This window comes from Oncorhynchus gorbuscha, unplaced genomic scaffold (genome assembly GCF_021184085.1).
Source record: "Oncorhynchus gorbuscha isolate QuinsamMale2020 ecotype Even-year unplaced genomic scaffold, OgorEven_v1.0 Un_scaffold_676, whole genome shotgun sequence".
Classification (NCBI taxonomy): domain Eukaryota; kingdom Metazoa; phylum Chordata; class Actinopteri; order Salmoniformes; family Salmonidae; genus Oncorhynchus; species Oncorhynchus gorbuscha.
In genome coordinates, this window is record NW_025745494.1 from 215,416 (window position 1) to 240,000 (window position 24,585).

The window sequence follows — 24,585 nt, forward strand, 5'->3', positions numbered from 1 at the left end:
ATGCTTTGGAGGAGAGACAGGACAGACATGAGGTACGCTTTGGTCTGTTTTAACTCCAACCCTGTTCCTGGAGAGAGACCCTCCTGTAGGTTTTAACTCCAGCCCTGTTCCTGGAGAGAAACCCTCCTGTAGGTTTTAACTCCAACCCCAATCTAGTGCACCTGATTCTAATGATTAGCTGGTTGATAAGCTGAATCAGGGTTGGAGTTAAAACCTACAGGAGGGTCTCTCTCCAGGAACAGGGTTGGAGTTAAAACCTACAGGAGGGTCTCTCTCCAGGAACAGGGTTGGAGTTAAAACCTACAGGAGGGTCTCTCTCCAGGAACAGGGTTGGAGTTAAAACCTACAGGAGGGTCTCTCTCCAGGAACAGGGTCGGAGTTAAAACCTCCAGGAGGGTCTCTCTCCAGGAACAGGGTTGGAGTTAAAACCTACAGGAGGGTCTCTCTCCAGGAACAGGGTTGGAGTTAAAACCTACAGGAGGGTCTCTCTCCAGGAACAGGGTTGGAGTTAAAACCTACAGGAGGGTCTCTCTCCAGGAACAGGGTTGGAGTTAAAACCTACAGGAGGGTCTCTCTCCAGGAACAGGGTTGGAGTTAAACCCTACAGGAGGGTCTCTCTCCAGGAACAGGGTTGGAGTTAAAACCCTACAGGAGGGTCTCTCTCCAGGAACAGGGTTGGAGTTAAAACCCTACAGGAGGGTCTCTCTCCAGGAACAGGGTTGGAGTTAAAACCCTACAGGAGGGTCTCTCTCCAGGAACAGGGTTGGAGAGCCCTGATCGTAGGTAATGAATGAGGAATGTAGTTGTGAGGAACTCACCTTTGAGCATGTTGAAGACACCAGCTTGTTGTTGATGAAGAGACATGTTACAGTCGTCTCTGCAGTGATCTGGCCACCAGAAGGGAGATGGTCTGGATTTACCTGGAGCCTGGAATAAAGATAAAACACCTGACAAACACCTTACACTGGAACAAACAGGATGTAGTCTCTAGATAAAACACCTTACACTGGAACAAACAGGATGTAGTCTCTAGATAAAACACCTGACACCGGAACAAACAGGATGTAGTCTCTAGATAAAACACCTGACACTGGAACAAACAGGATGTAGTCTCTAGATAAAACACCTTACACTGGAACAAACAGGATGTAGTCTCTAGATAAAACACCTTACACTGGAACAAACAGGATGTAGTCTCTAGATAAAACACCTTACACCGGAACAAACAGGATGTAGTCTCTAGATAAAACACCTGACTAACACCTTACACTGGAACAAACAGGATGTAGTCTCTAGATAAAACACCTTACACTGGAACAAACAGGATGTAGTCTCTAGATAAAACACCTTACACTGGAACAAACAGGATGTAGTCTCTAGATAAAACACCTTACACTGGAACAAACAGGATGTAGTCTCTAGATAAAACACCTGACTAACACCTTACACTGGAACAAACAGGATGTAGTCTCTAGATAAAACACCTGACTAACACCTTACACTGGAACAAACAGGATGTAGTCTCTAGATAAAACACCTTACACTGGAACAAACAGGATGTAGTCTCTAGATAAAACACCTTACACTGGAACAAACAGGATGTAGTCTCTAGATAAAACACCTTACACTGGAACAAACAGGATGTAGTCTCTAGATAAAACACCTTACACTGGAACAAACAGGATGTAGTCTCTAGATAAAACACCTTACACTGGAACAAACAGGATGTAGTCTCTAGATAAAACACCTTACACTGGAACAAACAGGATGTAGTCTCTAGATAAAACACCTTACACTGGAACAAACAGGATGTAGTCTCTAGATAAAACACCTTACACTGGAACAAACAGGATGTAGTCTCTAGATAAAACACCTGACAAACAGGATGTAGTAACACCACCTTACACTGGGACAAACAGGATGTAGTATCTAGATAAAACACCTGACACTGGAACAAACAGGATGTAGTCTCTAGATAAAACACCTGACACTGGAACAAACAGGATGTAGTCTCTAGATAAAACACCTGACACTGGAACAAACAGGATGTAGTATCTAGATAAAACACCTGACACTGGAACAAACAGGATGTAGTCTCTAGATAAATCATCCCGGGTGATTAGCTGGTCTCCAGATAAATCATCCCAGGTGATTAGCTGGCCTCCAGACAAATCATCCCAGGTGATTAGCTGGTCTCCAGATAAATCATCTCAGGTGATTAGCTGGTCTCCAGATAAATCATCTCAGGTGATTAGCTGGTCTCCAGATAAATCATCCCAGGTGATTAGCTGGCCTCTAGATAAATCATCCCAGGTTCTTACATCACAGTGTGTGGCAGGGGCCAGGGTTTCAGTCAGAACGGAATGTGATAGAGGTCCAATCAGACGATACCGCACCATCTCCATGGTGAGGTCACTGCAAAACAGTAAACAACAACATTCAGGAAGTCCACATGGTTGAGAATAAAGGGAGGGGTTTAATAAAGGGAGGGGTTTATAAAAGGAGGGGTTATATAAAGAGAGAGGATTAATAAAGGGGGGGGTTATATAAAGGGAGGGGTTTAATAAAGGGAGGGGGTTTAATAAAGGGAGGGGGTTTAATAAAGGGAGGGGTTTATTAAAGGGAGGGGTTTATTAAAGGGAGGGGTTTAATAAAGAGATGGGTTTATAAAGGGAGGGGGTTTATAAAGGGAGGGGTTTATAAAGGGAAGGGGTTTAATAAAGGGAGGGGTTTATAAAGGAGGGGTTTTATAAAGAGTTTATAAAGGGAGGGGTTTATAAAGGGAGGGGGTTTATAAAGGGAGGGGTTTATAAAGGGAAGGGGTTTATAAAGGAGGGGTTTATAAAGGGAGGGGTTTAATAAAGAGATGGGTTTATAAAGGGAGGGGGTTTATAAAGGGAGGGGTTTATAAAGGGAGGGGGTTTATAAAGGGAGGGGTTTATAAAGGGAAGGGGTTTATAAAGGGAAGGGGTTTAATAAAGGGAGGGGTTTTATAAAGGGAGGGGTTTATAAAGGGAGGGGTTTTATAAAGGGAGGGGTTTATAAAGGGAGGGGTTTATAAAGGGAGGGGGTTTATAAAGGGAGGGGTTTATAAAGGGAGGGGTTTATAAAGGGAGGGGTTTATAAAATTGACAGAAAACTCTAAAATATGACTATACCAGTGGTACCAGTCAGAACCCACCTGATGACTATACCAGTGGTACCAGTCAGAACCCACCTGATGACTATACCAGTCAGAACCCACCTGATGACTATACCAGTGGTACCAGTCAGAACCCACCTGATGACTATACCAGTCAGAACCCACCTGATGACTATACCAGTGGTACCAGTCAGAACCCACCTGATGACTATACCAGTGGTACCAGTCAGAACCCACCTGATGACTATACCAGTGGTACCAGTCAGAACCCACCTGATGACTATACCAGTGGTACCAGTCAGAACCCACCTGATGACTATACCAGTGGTACCAGTCAGAACCCACCTGATGACTATACCAATACCAGTGGTACCAGTCAGAACCCACCTGATGACTATACCAGTGGTACCAGTCAGAACCCACCTGATGACTATACCAGTCAGAACCCACCTGATGACTATACCAGTGGTACCAGTCAGAACCCACCTGATGACTATACCAGTGGTACCAGTCAGAACCCACCTGATGACTATACCAGTCAGAACCCACCTGATGACTATACCAGTCAGAACCCACCTGATGACTATACCAGTGGTACCAGTCAGAACCCACCTGATGACTATACCAGTGGTACCAGTCAGAACCCACCTGATGACTATACCAGTGGTACCAGTCAGAACCCACCTGATGACTATACCAGTGGTACCAGTCAGAACCCACCTGATGACTATACCAGTGGTACCAGTCAGAACCCACCTGATGACCATACCAGTGGTACCAGTCAGAACCCACCTGATGACTATACCAGTGGTACCAGTCAGAACCCACCTGATGACTATACCAGTCAGAACCCACCTGATGACTATACCAGTGGTACCAGTCAGAACCCACCTGATGACTATACCAGTGGTACCAGTCAGAACTCACCTGATGACTATACCAGTGGTACTGGACCTCCAGGTTACGGGTGTCGTAGCAGAAATGGTACTGTATCCCAGGAGCTTCTTGGCTGGTGGTCCAGCAGCCTCAGGCTCCCTGGAGGACCACTTCCTCTTAGAACCAGAACCAGAGGCCTGCACCGCCTCAGGACCAGCCCCAGGACCGGGGGCCAAGGTGGGGGTAGGGGCTGGCTGTGGGACAGGGAGGTCCACTGGAGCAGGTGGAAGGACAGCCTCAGAACACTGACAGACAGCCTGCAGCTCTGGGAGGAGGTCCTGACACAGGGCACAGTCACGACACAGAGCACAGTCACGACACAGGGCACAGTCACGACACAGGGCACAGTCACGACACAGGGCACAGTCACGACACAGGGCACAGTCACGACACAGGGCACAGTCACGACACAGGGCACAGTCACGACACAGGGCACAGTCACGACACAGGGGACAGTCACGACACAGGGGACAGTCACGACACAGGGGACAGTCACGACACAGGGGACAGTCACGACACAGGGGACAGTCACGACACAGGGGACAGTCACGACACAGGGGACAGTCACGACACAGGGGACAGTCACGACACAGGGGACAGTCACGACACAGGGGACAGTCACGACACAGGGGACAGTCACGACACAGGGGACAGTCAGAATGAATAGTACTTGACCGATCCCAAAGGGGACATCTGATTGGATAGTACTTCACCTATCCCAAAGGGGACATCTGATTGGATAGTACTTTCCCAATCCCAAAGGGGACATCTGATTGGATAGTACTTTACCGATCCCAAAGGGGACATCTGATTGGATAGTACTTTCCCAATCCCAAAGGGGACATCTGATTGGATAGTACTTTACCAATCCCAAAGGGGACATCTGATTGGATAGTACTTTCCCAATCCCAAAGGGGACATCTGATTGGATAGTACTTTCCCAATCCCAAAGGGGACATCTGATTGGATAGTACTTTACCGATCCCAAAGGGGACATCTGATTGGATAGTACTTTCCCAATCCCAAAGGGGACATCTGATTGGATAGTACTTTACCGATCCCAAAGGGGACATCTGATTGGATAGTACTTTCCCAATCCCAAAGGGGACATCTGATTGGATAGTACTTTACCGATCCCAAAGGGGACATCTGATTGGATAGTACTTTCCCAATCCCAAAGGGGACATCTGATTGGATAGTACTTTACCGATCCCAAAGGGGACATCTGATTGGATAGTACTTTACCGATCCCAAAGGGGACATCTGATTGGATAGTACTTTCCCGATCCCAAAGGGGGCATCTGATTGGATAGTACTTTACCGATCCCAAAGGGGACATCTGATTGGATAGTACTTTCCCAATCCCAAAGGGGACATCTGATTGGATAGTACTTTACCGATCCCAAAGGGGACATCTGATTGGATAGTACTTTACCGATCCCTAAGGGGACATTTGAGTTCACCAGATTATAGACAACAACAAAGACACCATCAATCAATAGTTAAATGGTTGTTCAATACTTCTACTACTGATTGATTCTGCATATGAGTCGCTCTGACCGTTTTCATGGTGGGGTGAGCCCAGATCCACAGCTGTCTGTGTGTTGATCCCTGGGAGCCCTGGTCCTCCTGGCCCCCCCGGCCCTGCGTTGTGGGCCTCCAGAGGAATGTGACAGGCCCCAGGGGCTGGAGAGGGTACTGTCCTGCTCGGTACACCACCACACTGCCCTGTCTCCTGCCTGAAACACACATGGCTGCTGCAAACGTAGGCCCTGCAGGTACAACACGTCATCGTTAATAACACCGTACTGTTACTACAAACGTAGGCCCTGCAGGTACAACACGTCATCATCAATAATACCGTACTGTTACTACAAACGTAGGCCCTGCAGGTACAACACGTCATCATCAATAATACCGTACTGTTACTACAAACGTAGGCCCTGCAGGTACAACACGTCATCATCAATAATACCGTACTGTTACTACAAACGTAGGCCCTGCAGGTACAACACGTCATCGTCAATAATACCGTACTGTTACTACAAACGTAGGCCCTGCAGGTACAACACGTCGTCAATAATACCGTACTGTTACTACAAACGTAGGCCCTGCAGGTACAACACGTCATCATCAATAATACCGTACTGTTACTACAAACGTAGGCCCTGCAGGTACAACACGTCATCGTCAATAATACCGTACTGTTACTACAAACGTAGGCCCTGCAGGTACAACACGTCATCGTTAATAACACCGTACTGTTACTACAAACGTAGGCCCTGCAGGTACAACACGTCATCGTCAATAATACCGTACTGTTACTACAAACGTAGGCCCTGCAGGTACAACACGTCATCGTCAATAATACCGTACTGTTACTACAAACGTAGGCCCTGCAGGTACAACACGTCATCGTTAATAATACCGTACTGTTCCTACAAACGTAGGCCCTGCAGGTACAACACGTCATCCTCAATAATACCGTACTGTTACTACAAACGTAGGCCCTGCAGGTACAACACGTCATCGTCAATAATACCGTACTGTTACTACAAACGTAGGCCCTGCAGGTACAACACGTCGTCAATAATACCGTACTGTTACTACAAACGTAGGCCCTGCAGGTACAACACGTCATCGTTAATAATACCGTACTGTTACTACAAACGTGGGCCCTGCAGGTACAACACGTCATCCTCAATAATACCGTACTGTTACTACAAACGTAGGCCCTGCAGGTACAACACGTCATCGTTAATAATACCGTACTGTTACTACAAACGTAGGCCCTGCAGGTACAACACGTCATCATCAATAATACCGTACTGTTACTACAAACGTAGGCCCTGCAGGTACAACACGTCGTCAATAATACCGTACTGTTACTACAAACGTAGGCCCTGCAGGTACAACACGTCATCATCAATAATACCGTACTGTTACTACAAACGTAGGCCCTGCAGGTACAACACGTCGTCAATAATACCGTACTGTTACTACAAACGTAGGCCCTGCAGGTACAACACGTCATCGTCAATAATACCGTACTGTTACTACAAACGTAGGCCCTGCAGGTACAACACGTCATCGTTAATAACACCGTACTGTTACTACAAACGTAGGCCCTGCAGGTACAACACGTCATCGTCAATAATACCGTACTGTTACTACAAACGTAGGCCCTGCAGGTACAACACGTCATCGTCAATAATACCGTACTGTTACTACAAACGTAGGCCCTGCAGGTACAACACGTCATCGTTAATAATACCGTACTGTTCCTACAAACGTAGGCCCTGCAGGTACAACACGTCATCCTCAATAATACCGTACTGTTACTACAAACGTAGGCCCTGCAGGTACAACACGTCATCGTCAATAATACCGTACTGTTACTACAAACGTAGGCCCTGCAGGTACAACACGTCGTCAATAATACCGTACTGTTACTACAAACGTAGGCCCTGCAGGTACAACACGTCATCGTTAATAATACCGTACTGTTACTACAAACGTGGGCCCTGCAGGTACAACACGTCATCCTCAATAATACCGTACTGTTACTACAAACGTAGGCCCTGCAGGTACAACACGTCATCGTTAATAATACCGTACTGTTACTACAAACGTAGGCCCTGCAGGTACAACACGTCATCATCAATAATACCGTACTGTTACTACAAACGTAGGCCCTGCAGGTACAACACGTCGTCAATAATACCGTACTGTTACTACAAACGTAGGCCCTGCAGGTACAACACGTCATCATCAATAATACCGTACTGTTACTACAAACGTAGGCCCTGCAGGTACAACACGTCATCAATAATAATACCGTAAAGCAGCGAGTCATATTTGTCAGACCACCCGACTCAAAGCTTTTTCATACAGTTGGTTCACATTTTCAAACTTTATACTGAAATATTTGTATATAAATCGAGACTGATGCTGCGTTTAGACGAGTGACATGAAGACCAGTCAACAGAGCGATGCTGCGTTTAGACGAGGGACATGAAGACCAGTCAACAGAGCGATGCTGCGTTTAGACGAGGGACATGAAGACCAGTCAGCAGAGCGATGCTGCGTTTAGACGAGGGACATGAAGAGCAGTCAGCAGAGCGATGCTGCGTTTAGACGAGGGACATGAAGATCAGTCAGCAGAGCGATGCTGCGTTTAGACGAGGGACATGAAGACCAGTCAGCAGAGCGATGCTGTGTTATCAGTCAGCAGAGCGATGCTGTGTTATCAGTCAGCAGAGCGATGCTGCGTTTAGACGAGGGACATGAAGATCAGTCAGCAGAGCGATGCTGCGTTTAGACGAGGGACATGAAGATCAGTCAGCAGAGCGATGCTGTGTTACCAGTCAGCAGAGCGATGCTGCATTTAGACGAGGGACATGAAGACCAGTCAGCAGAGCGATGCTGTGTTTAGACGAGGGACATGAAGACCAGTCAGCAGAGCGATGCTGTGTTTAGACGAGGGACATGAAGACCAGTCAGCAGAGCGATGCTGCGTTTAGACGAGGGACATGAAGACCAGTCGGCAGAGCGATGCTGTGTTATCAGTCAGCAGAGCGATGCTGTGTTTAGACGAGGGACATGAAGACCAGTCAGCAGAGCGATGCTGCATTTAGACGAGGGACATGAAGACCAGTCAGCAGACCGATGCTGCGTTTAGACGAGGGACATGAAGATCAGTCAGCAGAGCGATGCTGTGTTTAGACGAGGGACATGAAGACCAGTCATACCAGTCGGCAGAGCGATGCTGCGTTTAGACGAGGGACATGAAGACCAGTCATACCAGTCGGCAGAGCGATGCTGCGTTTAGACGAGGGACATGAAGACCAGTCATACCAGTCGGCAGAGCGATGCTGCGTTTAGACGAGGGACATGAAGACCAGTCATACCAGTCGGCAGAGCGGGGCAAGAAAGCAAGGAAGGGGCTGACGGCAAAAACAAGCCGGCACGACGGTACGCGTTGCTATGGTGATTTCACTAAACGGTGCATATCAACATCCAGTAGAAAACAACACAGATGGTAAAAGGTGAAATATTTTTTTTCAACTCTGGTGGCCAAGTCCCGTCTACCGTGGCGGCACATGGCATTCACCGCCGTGCCTCAACGGCGTTTACCGTTGCGCTCTCGTTGAAAACAACGGACATCTTAGTTTGCCGTCTACCTCGTACCATCTAAAACGCAGCATGCCGTCTACCTCGTACCATCTACCTCGTACCATCTACCTCGTATCATCTAAAGCGCAGCATACCATCTACCTCGTACCATCTAAAGCGCAGCATGCCGTCTACCTCGTACCATCTACCTCGTACCATCTAAAGCGCAGCATACCATCTACCTCGTACCATCTAAAGCGCAGCATGCCGTCTACCTCGTACCATCTACCTCGTACCATCTAAAGCGCAGCATGACATCTACCTCGTACCATCTACCTCGTACCATCTAAAGCGCAGCATGCCGTCTACCTCGTACCATCTACCTCGTACCATCTAAAGCGCAGCATGACATCTACCTCGTACCATCTAAAGCGCAGCATGCCATCTACCTCGTACCATCTAAAACGCAGCATACCATCTACCTCGTACCATCTAAAGCGCAGCATGCCGTCTACCTCGTACCATCTAAAACCCAGCATGCCATCTACCTCGTACCATCTAAAACGCAGCATGCCATCTACCTCGTACCATCTAAAACGCAGCATGCCGTCTACCTCGTACCATCTAAATCGCAGCATGACATCTACCTTGTACCATCTAAAACGCAGCATGCCGTCTACCTCGTACCATCTAAAACGCAGCATGCAGTCTACCTCGCACAGTCTACCTCGTACCATCTAAAGCGCAGCATGCAGTCTACCTCGCACCATCTACCTCGTACCATCTAAAACATGCCGTCTACCTCGTACCATCTAAAGCGCAGCATGCAGTCTACCTCGCACCATCTACCTCGTACCATCTAAAACATGCCGTCTACCTCGTACCATCTAAAGTGCAGCATGACATCTACCTCGTACCATCTACCTCGTACCATCTACCTCGTACCATCTACCTCGTACCATCTAAAACGCAGCATGCCGTCTACCTCGTACCATCTACCAAGTACCATCTACCAAGTACCATCTACCAAGTACCATCTACCTCGTACCATCTAAAACGCAGCATGATTGACAATTGTGGTTGTTTGTTTGTTGAGGAGGGAAAACACGAAAGCAAGTACTTACCAGTTTCCTTGCTGGTCAGCTTAGACAGAGCAGCTAACAGCTGTTCCCCTGGCCCCTGTAACTCCACACAGCAGTAGTACGACATGTCCTGGGTAGGGGGGGGGAGACAGTATGTAACCCTAAGTGAATCCTCCAACACTTCAAAAATATAATTTTACAGTTTGGAAACCGCAAAAAGACAAATTTACCAAAATGCTGTATTCATATCTGATTACACAGCAAACATTTAAAGTGGTTGTCGCTCATGTACCGTGTGAACACCAGACCTGAGTAGAAAACAGTTTTAATTGATTATATACTTTACAGAGACTACTATTATAGAGATCCCACAGTAAACCTATTAGAGCTGTAACAGAGACTACTATTATAGAGATCCCACAGTAAACCTATTACAGAGACTACTATTGTAGAGATCCCACAGTAAACCTATTAGAACTGTTACAGAGACTACTATTGTAGAGATCCCACAGTAAACCTGTTACAGAGACTACTATTGTAGAGATCCCACAGTAAACCTGTTACAGAGACTACTATTGTAGAGATCCCACAGTAAACCTATTAGAACTGTTACAGAGACCACTATTGTAGAGAGCCCACAGTAAACCTATTAGAACTGTTACAGAGACTACTATTGTAGAGATCCCACAGTAAACCTATTAGAACTGTAACAGAGACTACTACTGTAGAGATCCCACAGTAAACCTATTAGAACTAACAGAGACTACTATTGTAGAGATCCCACAGTAAACCTATTAGACCTGTTAGAGAGACTACTATTGTAGAGATCCCACAGTAAACCTATTAGAACTGTTACAGAGACTACTACTGTAGAGATCCCACAGTAAACCTATTAGAACTGTTACAGAGACTACTACTGTAGAGATCCCACAGTAAACCTATTAGAACTGTTACAGAGACTACTACTGTAGAGATCCCACAGTAAACCTATTAGAACTGTTACAGAGACTACTATTGTAGAGATCCCACAGTAAACCTATTAGAGCTGTAACAGAGACTACTATTGTAGAGATCCCACAGTAAACCTGTAACAGAGACTACTATTGTAGAGATCCCACAGTAAACCTGTAACAGAGACTACTATTGTAGAGATCCCACAGTAAACCTATTAGAACTGTTACAGAGACTACTACTGTAGAGATCCCACAGTAAACCTATTAGAACTGTTACAGAGACTACTATTGTAGAGATCCCACAGTAAACCTGTAACTACTATTGTAGAGATCCCAGAGACTACTATTGTAGAGATCCCACAGTAAACCTATTAGAACTGTAACAGAGACTACTATTGTAGAGATCCCACAGTAAACCTATTAGAACTGTAACAGAGACTACTATTGTAGAGATCCCACAGTAAACCTATTAGAACTGTTACAGAGACTACTATTGTAGAGATCCCACAGTAAACCTATTAGAACTGTAACAGAGACTACTATTGTAGAGATCCCACAGTAAACCTATTAGAACTGTTACAGACACTACTATTGTAGAGATCCCACAGTAAACCTATTAGAACTGTAACAGAGACTACTATTGTAGAGATCCCACAGTAAACCTATTAGAACTGTTACAGAGACTACTATTGTAGAGATCCCACAGTAAACCTATTAGAACTGTTACAGAGACTACTATTGTAGAGATCCCACAGTAAACCTATTAGAACTGTTACAGAGACTACTATTGTAGAGATCCCACAGTAAACCTATTAGAACTGTAACAGAGACTACTATTGTAGAGATCCCACAGTAAACCTATTAGAACTGTTACAGAGACTACTATTGTAGAGATCCCACAGTAAACCTATTAGAACTGTTACAGAGACTACTATTGTAGAGATCCCACAGTAAACCTATTAGAGCTGTAACAGAGACTACTATTGTAGAGATCCCACAGTAAACCTATTAGAGCTGTAACAGAGACTACTATTGTAGAGAGCCCACAGTAAACCTATTAGAACTGTAACAGAGACTACTATTGTAGAGATCCCACAGTAAACCTATTAGAACTGTTACAGACACTACTATTGTAGAGATCCCACAGTAAACCTATTAGAACTGTAACAGAGACTACTATTGTAGAGATCCCACAGTAAACCTATTAGAACTGTTACAGAGACTACTATTGTAGAGATCCCACAGTAAACCTATTAGAACTGTTACAGAGACTACTATTGTAGAGATCCCACAGTAAACCTATTAGAACTGTTACAGAGACTACTATTGTAGAGATCCCACAGTAAACCTATTAGAACTGTTACAGAGACTACTATTGTAGAGATCCCACAGTAAACCTATTAGAACTGTTACAGAGACTACTATTGTAGAGAGCCCACAGTAAACCTATTAGAACTGTTACAGAGACTACTATTGTAGAGATCCCACAGTAAACCTATTAGAACTGTAACAGAGACTACTATTGTAGAGAGCCCACAGTAAACCTATTAGAGCTGTAACAGAGACTACTATCGTAGAGATCCCACAGTAAACCTATTAGAGCTGTAACAGAGACTACTATCGTAGAGATCCCACAGTAAACCTATTAGAGCTGTAACAGAGACTACTATTGTAGAGATCCCACAGTAAACCTATTAGAACTGTAACAGAGACTACTATTGTAGAGATCCCACAGTAAACCTATTAGAACTGTAACAGAGACTACTATTGTAGAGATCCCACAGTAAACCTATTAGAACTGTAACAGAGACTACTATTGTAGAGATCCCACAGTAAACCTGTAACAGAGACTACTATTGTAGAGATCTAGCTCAATGTTAAGGTGATTCATGTCCCTCACTGTTGTCTAGATCTAGCTCAATGTTAAGGTGATTCATGTCCCTCACTGTTGTCTAGATCTAGCTCAATGTTAAGGTGATTCATGTCCCTCACTGTTGTCTAGATCTAGCTCAATGTTAAGATGATTCATGTCCCTCACTGTTGTCTAGATCTACTCAATGTTAAGGTGATTCATGTCCAGAGACTCACTGTTGTCTAGATCTAGCTCAATGTTAAGATGATTCATGTCCCTCACTGTTGTCTAGATCTAGCTCAATGTTAAGGTGATTCATGTCCCTCACTGTTGTCTAGATCTAGCTCAATGTTAAGGTGATTCATGTCCCTCACTGTTACCTAGCTCAATGTTAAGATGAGTCCATGTCCCTCACTGTTGTCTAGATCTAGCTCAATGTTAAGATGAGTCCATGTCCCTCACTGTTGCCTAGATCTAGCTAAATGTTAAGGTGATTCATGTCCCTCACTGTTGTCTAGATCTAGCTAAATGTTAAGGTGATTCATGTCCCTCACTGTTACCTAGCTCAATGTTAAGATGATTCATGTCCCTCACTGTTGTCTAGATCTAGCTCAATGTTAAGGTGATTCATGTCCCTCACTGTTGTCTAGATCTAGCTCAATGTTAAGGTGATTCATGTCCCTCACTGTTGTCTAGATCTAGCTCAATGTTAAGGTGATTCATGTCCCTCACTGTCGTCTAGATCTAGCTAAATGTTAAGGTGATTCATGTCCCTCACTGTTGTCTAGATCTAGCTCAATGTTAAGATGATTCATGTCCCTCACTGTTGTCTAGCTCAATGTTAAGGTGATTCATGTCCCTCACTGTTGTCTAGATCTAGCTCAATGTTAAGGTGATTCATGTCCCTCACTGTTGTCTAGATCTAGCTCAATGTTAAGATGATTCATGTCCCTCACTGTTACCTAGCTCAATGTTAAGATGATTCATGTCCCTCACTGTTGTCTAGATCTAGCTCAATGTTAAGATGATTCATGTCCCTCACTGTTACCTAGCTCAATGTTAAGATGATTCATGTCCCTCACTGTTGTCTAGATCTAGCTCAATGTTAAGATGATTCATGTCCCTCACTGTTGTCTAGATCTAGCTCAATGTTAAGGTGATTCATGTCCCTCACTGTTGTCTAGATCTAGCTCAATGTTAAGGTGATTCATGTCCCTCACTGTTACCTAGCTCAATGTTAAGATGATTCATGTCCCTCACTGTTGTCTAGATCTAGCTCAATGTTAAGGTGATTCATGTCCCTCACTGTTACCTAGCTCAATGTTAAGATGATTCATGTCCCTCACTGTTGTCTACATCTAGCTCAATGTTAAGGTGATTCATGTCCCTCACTGTTGTCTAGATCTAGCTAAATGTTAAGGTGATTCATGTCCCTCACTGTTACCTAGCTCAATGTTAAGATGATTCATGTCCCTCACTGTTGTCTAGATCTAGCTCAATGTTAAGGTGATTCATGTCCCTCACTGTTGTCTAGATCTAGCTCAATGTTAAGATGATTCATGTCCCTCACTGTTGTCTAGATCTAGCTCAATGTTAAGATGATTCATGTCCCTCACTGTTGTCTAGATCTAGCTAAATGTTAAGGTGATTCATGTCCCTCACTGTTACCTAGCTCAATGTTAAGATGATTCATGTCCCTCACTGTTGTCTAGATCTAGCTCAATGTTAAGGTGATTCATGTCCCTCACTGTTGTCTAGATCTAGCTCAATGTTAAGGTGATTCATGTCCCTCACTGTTGTCTAGATCTAGCTCAATGTTAAGGTGATTCATGTCCCTCACTGTTGTCTAGATCTAGCTCAATGTTAAGGTGATTCATGTCCCTCACTGTTGTCTAGATCTAGCTCAATGTTAAGATGATTCATGTCCCTCACTGTTGTCTAGATCTAGCTCAATGTTAAGGTGATTCATGTCCCTCACTGTTACCTAGCTCAATGTTAAGATGATTCATGTCCCTCACTGTTGTCTAGATCTAGCTCAATGTTAAGGTGATTCATGTCCCTCACTGTTGTCTAGATCTAGCTAAATGTTAAGGTGATTCATGTCCCTCACTGTTGTCTAGATCTAGCTCAATGTTAAGATGATTCATGTCCCTCACTGTTGTCTAGATCTAGCTCAATGTTAAGGTGATTCATGTCCCTCACTGTTACTAGATCTAGCTCAATGTTAAGATGATTCATGTCCCTCACTGTTGTCTAGATCTAGCTCAATGTTAAGGTGATTCATGTCCCTCACTGTTGTCTAGATCTAGCTCAATGTTAAGGTGATTCATGTCCCTCACTGTTACCTAGCTCAATGTTAAGATGATTCATGTCCCTCACTGTTGTCTAGATCTAGCTCAATGTTAAGGTGATTCATGTCCCTCAATGTTAAGCTCAATGTTAAGATGAGTCCATGTCCCTCACTGTTGTCTAGATCTAGCTCAATGTTAAGGTGATTCATGTCCCTCACTGTTACCTAGCTCAATGTTAAGGTGATTCATGTCCCTCACTGTTGTCTAGATCTAGCTCAATGTTAAGGTGATTCATGTCCCTCACTGTTACCTAGCTCAATGTTAAGATGAGTCCATGTCCCTCACTGTTGTCTAGATCTAGCTAAATGTTAAGGTGATTCATGTCCCTCACTGTTACCTAGCTCAATGTTAAGATGAGTCCATGTCCCTCACTGTTGTCTAGATCTAGCTCAATGTTAAGGTGATTCATGTCCCTCACTGTTGTCTAGATCTAGCTCAATGTTAAGATGAGTCCATGTCCCTCACTGTTGTCTAGATCTAGCTCAATGTTAAGATGAGTCCATGTCCCTCACTGTTGTCTAGATCTAGCTCAATGTTAAGATGAGTCCATGTCCCTCACTGTTGTCTAGATCTAGCTCAATGTTAAGATGAGTCCATGTCCCTCACTGTTGTCTAGATCTAGCTCAATGTTAAGATGAGTCCATGTCCCTCACTGTTGCCTAGATCTAGCTAAATGTTAAGGTGATTCATGTCCCTCACTGTTGTCTAGATCTAGCTAAATGTTAAGGTGATTCATGTCCCTCACTGTTGTCTAGATCTAGCTAAATGTTAAGGTGATTCATGTCCCTCACTGTTGCCTAGATCTAGCTAAATGTTAAGGTGATTCATGTCCCTCACTGTTGTCTAGATCTAGCTCAATGTTAAGGTGATTCATGTCCTTCACTGTTGTCTAGATCTAGAATGTTAAGATGAGTCCTCAATGTTAAGGTGATTCATGTCCCTCACTGTTGTCTAGATCTAGCTCAATGTTAAAACTGATTCCCCATGTCCCTCACTGTTGTCTAGATCTAGCTCAATGTTAAGATGAGTCCATGTCCCTCACTGTTGGGGATCTGTATTGAAAATAGTCCCCCAGAAATGTTTTAAACTTTCCACAAAGAATATTTAAAACTAGAGTTTTCCCAGGTCTGGAGAACACCTAACCTTATTGAGCAGTAATTTAAAACTAGAGTTTTCCCAGGTCTGGAGAACACCTAACCTTATTGAGCAGTAATTTAAAACTAGAGTTATCCCCAGGTCTGGAGAACTCCTAACCTTATTGAGCAGTAATTTAAAACTAGAGTTATCCCCAGGTCTGGAGAACACCTAACCTTATTGAGCAGTAATTTAAAACTAGAGTTTCCCCAGGTCTGGAGAACACCTAACCTTATTGAAAAGAGTTTCCCAGGTCTGGAGAACACCTAACCTTATTGAGCAGTAAAGAACTAACCTGTAGGAGACAGTGGGAGCTCATGGCTCTGTAGCAGTCTGTAGAGAAGCTCTGTAACACTTGTAGGTTGGCCTGTCCCCATTGACAGTAGCCCCAAAACTTGAGTTATCCAGTGGGAGCGCCTTGGCAGTGCCAGAAACTGAGTTTTCTCTGCCACAGGTTTTAAAACTAGAGTTGGCCTGTCGGTGGGTAAAGACATGTAACCTGTAGGAGACAGTGGGAGCTCATGGCTCTGTAGCAGGCTCTTAACACTTGTAGGTTGGCCTGTCACCTTCTGAAAGACACTAACCTGTAGGAGACAGTGGCTCAAACTCTGTAGCAGGCTCTGTAACATTGTAGTTGGCCTGTCCGTGTGAAAGACACTAACCTGTAGGAGACAGTGGGAAACTACAGGCTCTGTATATTAGTCTGTAACACTAGGTTGGCCTGTCCGTGGGTAAAGACACTAACCTGTAGGAGACAGTGGGAGCTCATGGCTCTGTTTAGGCTCTGTAACACTTGTAGGTTGGCCTGTCCGTGGGTGGCCACTAACCTGTAGGAGACAGTGGCCAGTCTGTAACATGGCTCTGTAACACTTGTAGGTGTGGCCAGTCCGGCTCTCCGTGTGGACACTAACCTGTAGGAGACAGTGGCCAGTCCGGCTCTGACACTAACCTGTGGAGCAGTCTGGCTCTAACACTTGTAGGTTGGCCTGTCCGTGGGTAAAGACACTAACCTGTAGGAGACAGTGGGAGCTCATGGCTCTGTAGCAGGCTCTGTAACACTTGTAGGTTGGCCTGTCCGTGGGTAAAGACACTAACCTGTAGGAGACAGTGGGAGCTCATGGCTCTGTAACAGGCTCTGTAACACTTGTAGGTTGGCCTGTCCGTGGGTAAAGACACTAACCTGTAGGAGACAGTGGGAGCTCATGGCTCTGGCAGGCTCTGTAACACTTGTAGGTTGGCCTGTCCGTGGGTAAAGACACTAACCTGTAGGAGACAGTGGGAGCTCATGGCTCTGTAGCAGGCTGTAACACTTGCCCCGTGTAAAGACACTCTAGGTTGGCCAGTCCGGCCTGTCTCCCAGGTGTAGCCCCATCTCTTGACCACGTGTGGCCAGCCGGCTGCCAGATGTGAGTCTCCAGTCCACAGGCTCTAGGTGTGGCCAGTCCAGGAGCATCTAGGTGTGGCCAGTCCGGCTCTAGGTGTGGCCTGTCCTTCTTCACCTTCTGACCAGCCTTCTGACTCTTCTCCAACTGGACCAGTGAGGAAACATACAGGATGTTTATATTAGTCTGGCTCTAGGTGTGGCTAGTCCGGCTCTAGGTGTGGCTAGTCCGGCTCTAGGTGTGGCCAGTCCGGCTCTAGGTGTGGCCAGTCCGGCTCTAGGTGTGGCCAGTCCGGCTCTAGGTGTGGCCAGTCCGGCTCTAGGTGTGGCCAGAAGGCTCTAGGTGTGGCCAGTCCGGCTCTAGGTGTGGCCAGTCCGGCTCTAGGTGTGGCCAGTCCGGCTCTAGGTGTGACCAGAAGGCTCTAGGTGTGACCAGAAGGCTCTAGGTGTGGCCAGTCCGGCTCTAGGTGTGACCAGAAGGCTCTAGGTGTGACCAGAAGGCTCTACGTGTGGCCAGTCCGGCTCTAGGTGTGGCCAGTCCGGCTCTAGGTGTAACCAGAAGGCTCTAGGTTTTGACCAGTCCGGCTCTAGGTGTGGCTAGTCCTTCCTCCATGTATGGACATGACAATAACAGAGACAGATCTGGGACCATGCTTTAAAGTCAAGAGAGAGAAAGGCCGCGTTTCACTGTGACTGAGTGTGTGTGACTGAGAGTGTGTGACTGAGAGTGTGAGACTAAGTGTGACTGAGTGTGTTACTTAGACAAACCCACCATGTTGTTGGCCATGTGTCTCAGCCTGCAGGGCAGTCTCTTGGTGTTATGGCTCATGGCCCTCCTCCTCATGTGTTTAGGAAGAGCTCCAAACACATGGGAGCTGCCTGTTGTCTTGGTGACGGCCATCAACATGGCGTTCACCTCCGCAGCCCGGGCCTTGGCAAACGCTGAGGCTGAGGAGGCACAGCACCACACATCACAAAAAGGCTGGCTGGGAGTCAATGGGTTGGAGCATCAGACATGATTTACTCATTCTAAATGCCATTTGAATTGAATGTAATAAAAGCTGTTGATTTACAGCTGGTTTAACTTCGACATGCAGAAGTGCTCAGTTAGAACCTGTATCAGTTTAAAACCCATCAAGACATGAGCATCCATTTAAAATACATTTGACAACTGTATGCAGAGGGAAGGTGTTCTTACCAGTGATGTGTGTGGGCATAGCCTGCGGGTATCCCCCGTGTCCTTCTCTCTGGTGGCCCCGGACCCAGCCCCCTCTCTGGGCATGGCCAGAGTGGGAGGACCCCTGGCCCCATGGATGTGGAGACAGATCATGTCCTCGACCTGTTGGGGTGTCCCCTCCGTTCCTCCAGTGTGAGCTGCCCTGGGAGGAATAGGTGACGTTGATCGGCTGGTTCCTCATCTTCTTATCGCGCATCCTGTGCTTGGCTGTAGACATGTTTGATAGCTCTGCAGAAAATAAACATGACTCATTGATAATAAGGATAATGGTGCTGTCAAAAAATGATCCTATCGTGGGACACGAGCAGGCTACTAGCTACTATTTAAGAGTGAATTGCACAGTCACTGATCGGATGTTATTGTCAGCAAACCTTTGAAAGACATGCCAGTCAATCTCCACCTCGGCAGACGAGCTCGCTAAATTAGCTACTTAGCAACACATTGGGACATCATGCGACTACATTGCATGACAAAAAAACAGGCCACGCTAATGACTTATGAAGTTATCCACTTCCATCACACCACAATGTATTTGCAAAAGTAACTGACCATATATTCACTTTCAAATCCTGAATGGAGGAACAGTTATATTTCAAAACCACGCCGTAACGCTCACATTTCTGTCTTCAACTCTTCCGCATAAATATGACGTGTATCTTGTTCCGGTTCAATTGTGTTCATGGGAAACGTAGTATATAGTAGATATTTTTTTAAATTTTATTTAAACTTTATTTATGTAGTAGATATATTTAGTCACGTCAATAAAATATGGCAAAATTGTCAGAAAATAAATGACACTTTTTGAATTTAGCGTCATTTCGGTTTTTGGGGCAAGAATCAGTACCCTGCCAATACCCACAACGATTACAATAATATAAGTTGTGGGTCTAATGAAACTTGTAGGCCCGTTTAGTTGAGACTTTACGGTAGTAGACGCTCTCTACCGGCTGATCTGTCATTTTCAGAAGTCCACGGGCTTCAAAGCAGGAACTTCTTTGTTTTATAAGTGAAGAGTTTTTTTTGTTGTGTCAAATTCTAATCATGTCTTCGATCATCAGGAAGATTATCAACACCACTAAAGCGCCAGCAGCTATCGGGCCGTACAGGTAAGTTGAGCTGTGCAGCCTTTATCACACTGTTGATCTGACTATTTTTTTTATCAAATCAAATCAAATTGATCGCATACACATATTTAGCAAGATGTTATTGTGGTTGTAGCGAAATGCTTGTGTTCCTGTCTTCAACGGCGCTATAGTATCTAACAGTGCAGGTGCACGATGTTAAATAATGGAATATAGAAATATTAGGACGAGCAATGTCGGAGTCCGGAGTATTTATGTGTATATATATAAGAATAGTATATTCTTGATTGCATTCATTCAGTAAGCAACTATTTTAAACATTGTTCGTGTGTCTACGCAGGCAGGGTACAATGAATCACACAATGCGGTATTGGCATTTCTGTTCCGTCTGTGAAGGGACATTCGCGGTCTGTTACGGTAGGGGGTGTCACCCTCTTTACCCAATAATCGTGGGAGGTGGAGCTGTGGCGCCGCTGTAAACTGGAGAGAGAGAGAGAGAGAGCTTTGAGTTTTATTTCAGGGTAAAGTGCTTTTTGACTGAAGGCCTGTGACTGGCAGAGTTGGCACAGAGGTTTATGTGTTGGAATGGAGCATTCTGTGGACTGGCACTGTCGTTGCGCACTCTACGCCTACTGTATATTGTACACACTATATTGTATGACATTCAGAAACAGTCCCCAGTGTGGTTGCTCAGTTTAACCAGTAGGTGGCAGTAAAGTATCCATTTAGATTTCAGGAAAGTCAAACAGTGTTACTTGTGTTCTGGATGGAAAAGACTGAGGACATTTTATTTTTTTGCTTCATTTAGTTAGTAGTAGTAGTAGCAGTAGTAGTAGTAGTATCGGTAGTAGCAGCAGTAGTAGTAGTATCGGTAGTAGCAGCAGTAGTAGTAGTATCGGTAGTAGCAGCAGTAGTAGTAGTATCGGTAGTAGCAGCAGTAGTAGTAGTAGCAGTAGTAGTAGTAGTATCGGTAGTAGCAGCAGTAGTAGTAGTAGTAGTAGTAGTAGTATCGGTAGTAGCAGCAGTAGTAGTAGTAGTAGTGGTAGTAGTAGTAGTAGTAGTAGTATCAGTAGTATCAGTAGTAGTATCAGTAGTAGTAGTAGTAGTATCAGTAGTAGTAGTAGTAGTATCAGTCAGTAGTAGTAGTAGTATCAGTATCAGTAGTAGTAGTAGTATCAGTAGTAGTAGTAGTAGTATCAGTAGTAGTAGTAGTAGTATCAGTCGTAGTAGTAGTAGTATCAGTAGTAGCAGTAGTAGTAGTATCAGTAGCAGCAGTAGCAGTAGTAGTGGTAGTAGTATCAGTAGCAGTAGTAGTGGTAGTAGTAGTGGTAGTAGTAGCAGTAGTGGTAGTAGTAGCAGTAGTAGTAGTAGTAGTAGTAGTAGTAGTAGTAGTGGTAGTAGTAGTGGTAGTAGTATCAGTAGTGGTAGTAGTGGTAGTAGTGGTAGTAGTAGCAGTAGTAGCAGTAGCAGCAGTAGTAGCAGTAGTAGCAGTAGTAGCAGTAGTAGCAGTAGCAGTAGTAGTAGTAGTAGCAGTAGTAGCAGTAGAAGTAGTAGTAGTATCAGTAGTAGTAGTATCAGTAGTAGTAGTATCAGTAGTAGTAGTATCAGTAGTAGTAGTAGCAGTAGTAGCAGTATCAGTAGTATCAGTAGTAGTAGTATCAGTAGTAGCAGTAGTAGCATCAGTATTAGTAGCAGTAGTAGTAGCAGTAGTAGTAGCAGTAGTAGTAGCAGTAGTAGTAGCAGTAGTAGTAGCAGTAGTAGTAGCAGTAGTAGTAGTAGTATCAGCAGTAGTAGTATCAGCAGTAGTAGTATCAGCAGTAGTAGTATCAGTAGTAGTAGTAGTAGTAGTATCAGTAGTAGCAGTAGCAGTAGTAGTAGTAGTAGTATCAGTAGTAGCAGTAGTAGTAGTGTCTATGATATCTTGAATGTGACAGAGAGAACATTTCACCTGTCCCATGTTGGTAAATATCTTATCAGCTGTGCAGTCCTGTGTTCATATTGGTTGTTCTGTCTCCCAGCCAGGCGGTGGTGGTGGACAGGACCATGTACGTGTCGGGCCAGCTGGGGATGGACCCTGCCTCTGGTCAGCTGGTGGAGGGAGGGGTCCAGGCTCAGACCAAACAGGTGAGGTGAAGCTTAGACCCCCCCCCCCCCCCCTCTTTCTCAGTTACAACCACAAGACATAGAACAGGGATGTCGCAGACGGAGGGAGGGGGGAAATCTGTGAAACTCACTCATCTACTGAAGTGTTTCCACTTGCGCTGCAGGCAGCCTAGTGGTTAGAGCGTTGGGCCAGTAACCGAAAGGTTGCTGGATCGAATCCCTGATTTGATCGAATCCCCGAGCTGACAAGGTACAAAATCTGTCGTTTTGCCCCCGAACAAGGCAGTTAACCCACTGTTCCCCCGAACAAGGCAGTTAACCCACTGTTCCCCCGAACAAGGCAGTTAACCCACTGTTCCCCCGAACAAGGCAGTTAACCCACTGTTCCCCCGAACAAGGCAGTTAACCCACTGTTCCCCCGAACAAGGCAGTTAACCCACTGTTCCCCCGAACAAGGCTGTTAACCCACTGTTCCCCCGAACAAGGCTGTTAACCCACTGTTCCCCCGAACAAGGCAGTTAACCCACTGTTCCTAGACCAGTTAACCCACTGTTCCCCTGAACAAGGCAGTTAACCCACTGTTCCCCTGAACAAGGCAGTTAACCCACTGTTTCTAGACCAGTTAACCCACTGTTCCCCTGAACAAGGCAGTTAACCCACTGTTCCCCTGAACAAGGCAGTTAACCCACTGTTCCCCTGAACAAGGCAGTTAACCCACTGTTCCCCTGAACAAGGCAGTTAACCCACTGTTTCTAGACCAGTTAATCCATTGTTCCCCTGAACAAGGCAGTTAACCCACTGTTCCCCTGAACAAGGCAGTTAACCCACTGTTCCCCTGAACAAGGCAGTTAACCCACTGTTTCTAGACCAGTTAACCCACTGTTCCCCTGAACAAGGCAGTTAACCCACTGTTCCCCTGAACAAGGCAGTTAACCCACTGTTCCCCTGAACAAGGCAGTTAACCCACTGTTCCCCTGAACAAGGCAGTTAACCCATTGTCCCCTGGGCTCTGTGGATGTCGATTTATGTCAGTTAAATGCGGAAGACACATTTCAGTTGAATGCATTCCCTTTCCCTCTATTTCTACCCCATACAGGCTCTGGTAAACATGGGGGAGATCCTGAAGGAAGCAGGGTGTGGATATGACAGTGGTAAGTTATGATGTTTTTATAAAAACTTATATTAGATGTTTATAAACTGTATCTAGCAAAACCATTAATTTCCTGATTTGTTTTTCTTTTCCCACAGTCGTGAAAACCACGGTTCTTTTGGCTGACATGAATGACTTCGTCAGTGTGAATGATGTCTATAAAACATGTAAGTTTCTCTGTTGTTGGGATCCTTCCTGTTGAATATTCATGTTGATGGGATCCTTCCTGTTGAATATTCATGTTGTTGGGATCCTTCCTGTTGAATATTCATGTTGTTGGGATCCTTCCTGTTGAATATTCATGTTGATGGGATCCTTCCTGTTGAATATTCATGTTGTTGAATCATCGAAATATTCATGTTGTTGGGATCCTTCTTGTTGAATCCTCTGAATATTCATGTTGTTGGGATCCTTCTTGTTGAATCCTCTGAATATTCATGTTGTTGGGACTCTTCCTGTTGAATATTCATGTTGTTGGGATCCTTGTTGAATATTCATGTTGTTGAATCCTCTAAATATTCATATTGTTGGGATCATCCTTGTTTTTTTATGCTGATATGTTCTGGCACTTCACATAGTGTCCACAGGGTGTCACTGTTTCCCAAGAGTCTTAGTATGGTATGTAAGGGAGGAGCACTTCACATAGTGTCCACAAGGTGTCACTGTTTCCCAAGAGACTGAGTATGGTATGTAAGGGAGGCGCACTTCACATAGTGTCCACAAGGTGTCACTGTTTCCCAAGAGACTGAGTATGGTATGTAAGGGAGGCGCACTTCACATAGTGTCCACAAGGTGTCACTGTTTCCCAAGAGACTGAGTATGGTATGTAAGGGAGGCGCACTTCACATAATGTCCACAAGGTGTCACTGTTTCCCAAGAGACTGAGTATGGTATGTAAGGGAGGTGGGGATGTTTGTGGCACTTCCCTAGTAGGTTTGAGCACTGCCATGACAGTGACTGGAGTTAAAGGTAGAGGTACCTACCTTCATACAGATTCAGTCAGCATCTAAACCTCGCTGACCTGATTGACAAGCCGTGTCTGTCTACGTAAGATGATTCCCTAACAA

At 45.0% G+C, this 24,585-nt stretch overlaps 2 protein-coding genes across 2 annotated transcripts in view; one reads left to right on the plus strand and one right to left on the minus strand.

The window, feature by feature from the left end:
* The window catches only part of LOC124019081 (ribonucleases P/MRP protein subunit POP1-like), a 68,058-nt gene extending 48,371 nt beyond the window's left edge, over positions 1–19,687 (minus strand). The window contains exons 1-8 of the mRNA XM_046334442.1: positions 19,555–19,687; positions 19,145–19,411; positions 18,719–18,894; positions 10,318–10,405; positions 5,639–5,850; positions 4,070–4,356; positions 2,322–2,415; positions 760–927 (exon numbers count right to left, since the gene is read on the minus strand). Of these exons, the coding sequence (XP_046190398.1) occupies positions 760–927; positions 2,322–2,415; positions 4,070–4,356; positions 5,639–5,850; positions 10,318–10,405; positions 18,719–18,894; positions 19,145–19,411; positions 19,555–19,567 (1,305 nt within the window). The 5' untranslated portion in view covers positions 19,568–19,687. The remainder of the gene's footprint in view (positions 1–759; positions 928–2,321; positions 2,416–4,069; positions 4,357–5,638; positions 5,851–10,317; positions 10,406–18,718; positions 18,895–19,144; positions 19,412–19,554) is intronic.
* Positions 19,688–20,102: 415 nt separating this feature from the next.
* The window catches only part of LOC124019077 (2-iminobutanoate/2-iminopropanoate deaminase-like), a 7,690-nt gene continuing 3,207 nt past the window's right edge, over positions 20,103–24,585 (plus strand). The window contains exons 1-4 of the mRNA XM_046334438.1: positions 20,103–20,289; positions 22,284–22,389; positions 23,465–23,519; positions 23,617–23,685. Coding sequence (XP_046190394.1) covers positions 20,225–20,289; positions 22,284–22,389; positions 23,465–23,519; positions 23,617–23,685 — 295 coding nt within the window. The 5' untranslated portion in view covers positions 20,103–20,224. The remainder of the gene's footprint in view (positions 20,290–22,283; positions 22,390–23,464; positions 23,520–23,616; positions 23,686–24,585) is intronic.